The sequence below is a fragment of the Callionymus lyra genome, chromosome 7 (assembly GCF_982586985.1).
Source record: "Callionymus lyra chromosome 7, fCalLyr1.hap1.1, whole genome shotgun sequence".
Lineage (NCBI taxonomy): Eukaryota > Metazoa > Chordata > Actinopteri > Syngnathiformes > Callionymidae > Callionymus > Callionymus lyra.
Genome location: NC_141824.1, coordinates 22,644,064 through 22,653,182, shown reverse-complemented (window position 1 = coordinate 22,653,182; position 9,119 = coordinate 22,644,064). Strand labels below are relative to the sequence as shown.

General features: G+C 42.5%; 1 protein-coding gene across 2 annotated transcripts; it reads right to left on the bottom strand.

The window, feature by feature from the left end:
• Window positions 1–283: 283 nt before the first annotated feature.
• Window positions 284–8,795, bottom strand: clasrp (CLK4-associating serine/arginine rich protein). 2 transcript variants are annotated; one of them, XM_087795428.1, is made up of 21 exons: window positions 8,701–8,795; window positions 7,836–7,975; window positions 7,601–7,698; window positions 7,325–7,426; window positions 6,989–7,068; window positions 6,803–6,887; window positions 6,613–6,746; window positions 6,422–6,518; window positions 5,990–6,068; window positions 5,851–5,924; window positions 5,746–5,787; window positions 5,449–5,664; window positions 4,775–5,059; window positions 4,533–4,715; window positions 4,269–4,308; window positions 3,188–3,248; window positions 2,343–2,401; window positions 2,220–2,266; window positions 2,055–2,152; window positions 1,853–1,877; window positions 284–676 (listed from the first exon to the last, which is right to left on the bottom strand). In XM_087795428.1, the coding sequence occupies exons 2-21, from the start codon at window positions 7,932–7,934 to the stop codon at window positions 634–636; spliced, it is 1,947 nt and encodes a 648-aa protein (XP_087651554.1). In that variant the 5' UTR covers window positions 7,935–7,975; window positions 8,701–8,795; the 3' UTR covers window positions 284–633. The 2 variants fall into 2 exon arrangements, 1 of the variants encoding a protein (XP_087651554.1); XR_015711844.1 differs by lacking the exons at window positions 284–676; window positions 1,853–1,877 and having other exon boundaries at window positions 2,061–2,152; window positions 4,265–4,308.
• Between the last annotated feature and the right edge of the window lie 324 nt (window positions 8,796–9,119).

The window sequence follows — 9,119 nt, the reverse complement described above, 5'->3', positions numbered from 1 at the left end:
AAATCAATACAAATAAAAACAATAGTTTAAGAATAACTTAAAGAATATTGACTTGTTCGTTTTTGCAAATTGTTTTTGTCCATTTTTATTTTCAAATTCATATAAAGGCCAAACATTTTATTCTCAGCTGATACAAATAAAAATAAAAAGTGTGTGCATGTGTGTCCGTTAAAGGATAAAATGACTAATTAAGGTAATTAGTAGTCAATACACATGCCTGAGTACAAAAGCAAACAATGCTGTAATTAATCCAATATTTGGGAGGAGAAAGCAAACAGTTGGACACATTATTTCACCACCTGCTTTATTATGGACTGATACATTCCACATCTCTGAGAACATTTTTGCAGATTTACAAAAAGTGAATTAATGTCGACGTTGGCTCTAAAAAGTTGATAATCGCAGAAAAGAAGGTCATCGACTCACGGTATTGTTTACACAGAGAAACAGAAGAAAATAAATGCATGCAGAAGGGATGGAATCTCATGACCTGCAGGAGGTTTGTGTAACGAAGCCAAATTAAACTCAAATGAAGGAGGAGGTTTATAGTCTCAATAACCAGTTGATATATTTTAAAGTGTAACTTCATCAAACGAGGTGAGCCGAGGAACATGTGTGGAGCTGCTGTCCTCCTCAGTGACGGTAGTACGGACTCCTGGATCGACTCCGGGACCTCCTGCAGGAACCAGGAGACCAGAAATTAGACAATTACATCAGAATTAAAACCTCTCACAGGAACAAAGTTGAATCTCTTGAGCTCACAAAATGTCATCTGCCATGAAAATAAATATTGTTTTGAGTCAGTTTGATCAATTTATCCTTGTTTATCCCTGGAAAAATACATGAATTCCTCTACGACAGTTGCTTTAAAGAGTAAATCCACAAGAAACATTTTATTATTTTTGAAGTTTAAAGCGACTTCCTGTCTTAACTTTGTTTAGCCGTGAAGTGGGATTAAAACTTTGACAACCACTTGACACATTAGAAAAAAATAAGATTAAAATATCAGTTGCCAACATTTTCGAACAGTAAAGATACTTTGAAAACAAATTATGAAGAAACTAAATTTTGAGTTTTACACGCGACAGTTCAGATGTCAACAACTGAAGATGATTTAAGTTTAAAGAGGTAAAACCCAGATTAAATCCAGAGACATGAACCAGTTAGAGGGGCCACTTTTGGAGCTGCTTGATTCTTTACTGACTCAGGAGGACCTTTTAAAATCCGAAAGAAAGGAATCGTACTCGTCTAGAAGTCTCACAGTGATGTCTGAAATTTGTTTATCAAACAGTTCCAACGGAACGTCCGGATCCTATTCAAAGTGAACGTTCAGTTAAAATATTGTGAACTGAAGTGAGCGACTCTTGCAAACTCCCAGCTATTTAACCTTTGGAGGAGCTGTTGACACCTGAAGAGTTTGGCGGGTCAGTGAAGGTGTGGCTGAGGGCCTGAGGTGCAAATGTGGAGAGTCCACTGTTGAGAGTCAACAGTTGAGTCGGTTGAAACTCTCGAGATGTACGAGCGACTGACAAACAACCCGAGAGCTCAGAGCCACTCGACACAACCAGGAGTTGAACGGCTGATCTTTCAAGACATTTATGAAGACAGCAAGTTATTTTCTGTGGCCCGTCAGATGATGGAAGACAGAAACAGTTGGATCAGTGATCGACTGCCAATAGATTTTTGACCCTTGTATTACTTAGTTTTAGTCCATGTAAATCTGGTTAAGAAGGTCAGAGCAGACAGGAAGTACAGGTAGTGTAGACAGGAAGCTGCATTGTCTCGTCCATTATGTTGTGTGTGTTTGTGTGGTCAGTGTCAGTGTGTGTGTGATTGGTGACCCTCCACATACCTCCTGTGTGAGCTGGAGTCTCGACCTAAAGGGCAGAAGACACACGGTCAGAGGAGCAACAGGACATCACGTCTATAAAACTGTCGCGCCACGAATCAGGGCCGAGGCTTTACTGCATTTTGACTCGGATCGCCTTCACACACACCTCGTCCCTCTATCAGATGCACATGTCTGCTGCTAGACCGAGTCGCTCACTTCTTACCATATTTGGTGGGAGAGGAGGAAGGCGAGGGTGAGTCGCTCTGTCGTCCGTATTGTCTTTCCCATTCGTCTCGCTCCTTCTCACGCCGCTCGCGCTCTCTGGAGCAGAAGCTCAGTCAGACCCGGAGACGCACAGACGACACACTTTAGCGTCACTCAGACTTACTTCATGCGGATCTTGCGCGCCATAGCTCGCAGCTCTCCCTCTCGCTCCTGAAGGCATTAAAAAATAAGTTTGTCAAGTGGAAGTGTGTGTGGGAGAGAAGTGGCTGAAGGTGCAGACACACACCTGTCGTTTGTTCTCCTGCTGCTGGATCTTCACCTGGGCGGCTCTCTTATCCGCCTTGGCTGCAGGTGGAACACACGCTCAGGGTCAATACTCTTTGTCTTCGCTACAATACTTCCTGAATCATTAGAACCCTAACTTTTCCTTTGAGAACGCCTGCTTGTTAACATTAGAAATATACCAAATGCATGCAGCTGAGGATGAGTTTACTGAGAGGGCGCGAGACAAACGGAAAGCACAAGAGGTTATTAAGCTAGAAAGACGAAAATGGATTTAGTTTTATATTTATACGAGCTGAAGTACTTTTTATAATATACAAAACTGGAGGAAAAAAAGTCAATGTAATATAGTTTGAAATATTATTTTCCCTCTTATTTATTTAATACCTTTCTTCAGACAAAAACAATGAGCCTATTCACACTATTGTCATTTGAATTACTATTATTATGGTTATTACATGTGTAAACTGTAATTACCAGATAATGTGGGTAACTACCAAATATTAAAACTAGACCTTGTAAAAAAAAAAAAGAAGCTCAAAGCACATTCTTTTCACAAAACAAACTAATGTGAAACAAGTTAAAATACATTTTAAACAGTCATTCTTAGGTTGACACAAAAATAAGGTGTAATAACATAGGTAGCCACCCACTCCAGCAGCAAGTTCCAAAGTTAAAATGGATAAAATACTTGTATTGAGGATTATAATGTGTTTTCCCTCATTCCCACTTGGAATGGATTTACAACTCGTCTTTTTGTACTTTCAGTTACAGATCCCTCGTGTGGATGATTCCGGGTCCAGGTCAGTGTCACGTAACAAGAGAGTAGAGCGACTAGACTCGACTCACATTGCTTGTTCAGGGCCTTTTGCATGCGGAGCTTCAACCGCTCTTGTGGTGTCATCTTGATCTGTGGGTGACAAATGTGTCAGTACTTCACTCTCAGCAAGACTGCAAGAACATGAAAGTGTGTGTAGAACATCCCACAGATCATGATCTTGAGTCTCATCACCTGATTGTTGAGAAGCTGCTGGAGATAAACAATGAAATACACTAATAAAAAATGACCAACGTGTCGTCAAACAACACACGGTTGGCCACGCAAGTCCCTATCACAGATTAAAAGAGGGTGATGGCTGAAGGAGATAGAGAAAAATCAAGAGCAAGTTCAGGTCCAGCGAGTTCACAGTGAGCCGGTGGCATCTCGTCGCAGACACGCCCAACAGTGGGCTGTTTAAACCTGGCCAGGCAAGAAAAACTGCAGGTCACACTGCTGCAGGCAAGTCAAACACAGGAACAGGATAATAACCCTTCTGTCTGTTTGACTGTTGGAATACACTCAACCTCCTTGTGTTTGCCAGCAGCAACACGGAGCAGGACACACAACGGTCCAGGGGGGGGGGAACGACGAATGCAAAAAGAGCGTTAAACGATCCTGGCGTTCAGTCTTCAGGTGTTGGACACAACTATTCAAGAGTGGGAGCCGCGGTGGCCTCTCCTGCCTGTTGGAACAGGCTCGAGTGTGGTCGTCCGGAGCCGCCCACCGAGTGTTGCAAGCGTGGTGATTAAACAACGGCTCAGACATGATAGAGTGAAAACAGATATAAGAGCTGAACAGGGACGCACAGGGACACGCATCAAGCAAACATGCATCCGGAGACTAGAAGCCAAAAAATGAACGTTCACTGATATTCCACAGAGGTCGGTTCATGAATTCAGTCCGGTTAAACTTTGAAAAGCGGTCGATTGGTTTTGAATGCGTGTCCACTCTGAGGGAAGGAAAGTAACAACGTAAATAGAAGCGATGGACTCTCTGTGGCTAACAATGAGGGCTACATCCCGGTCGGGTGGACGACCATGTCAGCCTGTCAGGGATGAGGAGGGCGTAGGCTTTAGCAAGAAACCCGGCTTAGATCAAATTCTTACTGACTTTGGCGGCTCCCGTCTCTTTACCACACGTAGTTTCAGGCCTGGAGGAGAGAGGGCGACAAACACGACAGTGATTAGACTTGAAACAAACGCTTCCTTTTGTTTATTTCGAATCAGAATCATTTTTATAATTTTAAATTGTTCTTGTTTTATCTATTGCTGCTGTTTTTGTGTAGTATTTGATTTGCATTTCCTCTTAATTTACCTTTAAAAAGGGCATTTTCATTTTGAATTAAAAAGACGATCTGTTGGTAGTAAAACATACTTTCTTAGTCTCTCAGCGATGGTGATCGCGGAAGGTGGAGCTTCTTTGTCAGACGGGGACGGACTTCTGTCCTGGTGGCTCTTCGCCTGGGAAACGCTGCGACTGCGACTCTCTACCTTCCGATTACCTCCATTACGACCAGATTTCTTGGCGCTGCCCCCCTGCCTCGAGCTAGAGCGGGACCTGCAGGAGAACACGTCGGCTCATTTTCCGGACTGCTTCGCCGCAGACGGAGATCATACCTGGTGCGTCTTCTCGAGTGACGCTTCTTATCTCTGTCCGTGGACCTGGAGCGAGACCGTGACCGCGATCGCGACCGCTCGCGCCTCCTCCACGAGCCGTTGCCTCCTCTGCCTCGCGAGTGCGACCGTGATCGCCGCCTTGACCGCGAGCCGCTCCTGGTGCGGCGACTGTCTCTGGTCCCCCGCCTTTTTCTGGAGTGGCGGGACCGGTAGGAGGAGCGGGACGAGGACCGAGACGAGGAGGACGAAGATGACGGAGAGCGGCTGGAAGATGATCTTCGTCTCCTGAACCAAAACAAACACTTTAATACAGACACCGACAAGTTAACTAACTAATCCTTTTAAAATGCCAAACTCGCACAAATTAAGTGTTGAAAGTGTTTATACGCTTATTAAAAAAAGGGACTAAAAGTTACCAAATTTGCGCACTAGTACTGCCAATCAATCATCTTCACTAATTTTGCAGCACATGCTTCGTTTAAACATATCAATCAACACTTTTCTTCCTAAAAAAGACGATCAACCATCACATGCACTGTTCACTCAATTTTCAGTTACTAATAATGTCCATTTTCCAAAGATTAATTATCACACCCACCACAAGACTTATCAGTACTTCATGTGGTCGACTAAACATAACCAATGAAAGCCAAGAGGAGGGGAAAGTTACCGACCGGGAGGCCCTGCTATGACCTGCAGAGTGCTGCACGCTGGCGGTGGTGTGACCAGAGTGAGGCGCAGCCACCTGGGCTGCCGTCGCCGCTGCTCGCGCCGCCACAGCCGCCGCCGACTCATCGTCGCTCCCCCCGAAACTGGTGATGAACGTGATCTTCTCCGGACCTGGGGTTCGGGAACGGGATCTGGACTCTGAGCTGGATTCTGACTCCGGACTAAGAGAGAAGAAATTAATGAAATTAGCGATTCTTAAGACAGCAGGAAGGAACAGAACAACTCAATCTGGAGCAACATACCGTTTGTAAGGGTCGTATGTTGGACTGTCTCTTCGGGCGTAGCTGAAACGAAAAAAAAGCATGTTTTTAAATTGATGAAATTAAAAATAAATAAACTTAACTTACCTTGGCGGGCTGATCTGCCTCCCTTTTAGTCTCTTCTCCCTGAATTCTCTCCTTTGCCTGCGAGAACGCCGGCCCTAAAAATCAAACACATGCAACTTTAGAAACAAAACGGATTCCATCATTTTCTAGATTTTCTTACAGAGTACATGGCCTTCTCTGCCTCCAGGGCCTTGGCATGTTTGATGGCCTCGACTTCCTCTTTATCCTTCCGCAGCATTCTGAGAAATGGGCAGCACGGTTAGAGCGCAACAGTGTTTTCATCATTAAAAGACAAAAGTCAAATATAAACATGTATTTTTTAATCCTTTGTTGAATTTCAGAAGTAATTACAATTTACGGGTCAGAGAGGACATTATGATCAACAAGAATTAGATTCAAATGTATTATATATTATATATAAATATTATGTTGAGCAGATTTCTTGTTATTCCTGAGAAGAGGAAATCCGAATTCTCAGGTAGACTTTTATACATTTCATGACACTTACGGTGTCATTTTTTCTTTATACAGCAGGGGGAGCTGTTCCCTCATTAATGTCAATGAACATCGACGAATCTTAAACCATTTTCACCTGACAAAGTCTCCTTCGGCCATTCCATATGGGGTGGCCGTCTTGTTGAGGTCCAAAATCTGCTCATGGTTAAGCTCGTCAACATCGACCTCCACGTCTGTCAAGATTAAACAATTCAGCAAATGAACACGACAATGGTTATTTTGAAAAGATAAAATGAGAGAAACATTTCAAATGTTCTCTTCACTCACCAATATCCGGTATGCCTTCATCCTCTTCAGATTCACTGTCCGAATTCTCGTCATCTTTTTCAGAATGTGGGTCAGGCTCAGCCACAGTGCTGTCTTCATAAGTGTAACCAATCGAGGCTTTTTTCTCAGCAAGCCTGCGAACAGAGCCGTTGATGAGTTTTGCAAATCAGGCCGGGGTCATGTGACATACTTTTTCTTCTCATCCTCGTTAGTTTTCTGCAGGCCGCCATACAACTCATCCAGGTAGATTTGGTATAAACACTGCTCCTCTGAAACTGAAGAGCAGGACGAATCAGATACAGAGCAAAATGTCTCTAGAATTCATATCATTTACTGATGTCAAGGAAGTGAGGTCAAGAGGAAATCAAATACTTACTGTTTGCAAAATCGTTCTGCACCAGGCCCCTGTAGCGCTCATAGTTGCACTTCCTCTCCTCCATTTCCTGATCTGAGGTGCTGCAAAAACAGGTTCATCATTTTAACGTTACATATCTCAGCAAACTGAAATGATGTTTAATATAACATGTGTCAATGAAATAAACAAGTCAGTCAGGGGGAAGCACCTATATTTTCATACAAGCTTGTTCAACGACACTCAGTAAAATGTTTGTAGTATTCAAGGTATTAGCAACGAAACAGAGTGTCACAAGAAATTAGCTTGGGGGCCAGAAATAGCTTTTGAACATGCTTGTAATAAACTATAACAACTCACTTAGTGCTCAGAAGTGGAGGGGTAAAGTTGGGGATGTAGTCCAGGTGAGCCCGCACATCAAACCTGTCAATCATGTTGCTGGCATCACCCTGCCAAGGCATCCTGGTGAGAAGTTAAAATCAAAGTGATTTTTTAAAATCAATAATAGGAATTGTATTTAGTCTAAATTGAGCATAGTAATGTTGAACATTATTGCAATACCTGTATTTATATATATATATATATATATATATATATAAAATTGGGTTTACATCTATCCTGTTGTTTGGGACTTACATGTTGATGGGACTCTCTGCAGCCAGAGCCACAGCAGGATCCAGGTGAATCTTATAGGCTCTGCCATGAACCTGAAGAAACTGAGCTGGATCTTTTTTCTGTCGAGTTCAAGAAAATAAACTTTGAAACAGCCTGATGACAATTGAACACAAATATTGCAAAGGAAAGTAGAGAGTACAAAACTCACTCCATGTTGAAGTTAACAGAAAAAAAACCTGTTTTGTTTTGCCCTTACTATTTTTTCGTAGTACTCTCGGCGGCGCTCCCCTCGCCGCTTATAGTCTACCATCATGCCACGAAGCTTGCGCTCGTGTTTGCGGGCCTCTTGCCACATGACGGCTCCGCTGGGGGTGGGGGCGCGGCGGGGCACGGCTGCTGTGGAGAGATGGAAAAGCCAGGTGAGTAAAGGCAGAATCGAATACATCAGAGCAAAAGCAGAGAGTGCTCAAATCTCACCAACTTTGCAAGGATGTGACATAACTAGAAACATTGTTTTGAAGATTTGTGGACGTCACAAATGTTCATGTCTTAATCTTAAATTAATCTCAAAGTAGAATATATTTATGCTAACAAGATACTGAGTATTTTATAAAGAAAATACTAGCTTGTATACATTTGATTTGAGGTTATTTTAATTCAGTGTGAACAAACAACAACATTCAAATTTGGAGGCGTTTTCTTTCAACTCGTGCATGTTGACACTTTGACTTTAAAGCTAAGCCATGTTTACAGGAGTATATTGTTCAAATAGTGAAATGAGTCAATATTAATCTTGACTTAAAATAAAAATGAAGTCAACACACACTTGACCCTTCTCTCAATATTATTACTCGAGCCTACGAATATAGGTATAGGTACGAAGGTAAATCTTCCATTAGTCGAATTATCTGTTTATTGATCAGCAAAGGTCAAAGAAGTGAGTTCTAAGAATAAGACAACATTTGTGCAGGCTGGCGGTTCAGGGCCCTTCGTTGTGCTAATTTAGCTTAGCACAGCTTGCACGATCCTCCGAATACGTTAAAACTAGCCATTGGACGAACGACACTTAAAAGGTGTAACATTATTTTTGCTTTGTAGTTCCCGTGTGTTAACTCGAGTACCTGTTTTATGAGTCACCAACAAGAACTGGGGTTGTTTTCGAACATCGAAAAGCGATGGGCTTCCTCAGTAACGCGTCTCCGTGCGGAGATTAAATCCGCGGCTGCCCCCTGCTGGACAGGAGTACATACTTCTACGAAGTGTTCAGCAGGCAGAGCGCTCACTACCGCCATCTGTCGGTCTCCATCATTGTTTATTGATCTTCCTGAATTGAATTTGTAAATTATTTTTAATTCTGTGAGTAACTTTGGGCAGTGGCTATGCTACATGAGTTTTATCTTGATCTTTAAAATGTATACTTTATTGAATATTGTTTTGATTGTTTAAGCGCTTTGTGACCCTGGTCTGGAAAAGCGCTATACAAATAAAAATTACTTACTACTTACTTACTTACTAATAACAATTCACATTAATATAATAT

What these genes read in the sequence shown, in the direction of transcription:
- clasrp (XM_087795428.1), bottom strand. Translation starts at nt 7,934, where the DNA reads ATGTGGCAAGAGGCCCGCAAACACGAGCGCAAGCTTCGTGGCATGATG. An exon ending in GAGAGTACTACGAAAAAATA is followed by an intron (nt 7,699 to 7,835) that starts GTAAGGGCAAAA and finishes TGAACTCGACAG; the next exon opens with AAAAAAGATCCAGCTCAGTT. An exon ending in AAAGGCCCTGAACAAGCAAT is followed by an intron (nt 2,402 to 3,187) that starts GTGAGTCGAGTC and finishes TTCCACCTGCAG; the next exon opens with CCAAGGCGGATAAGAGAGCC.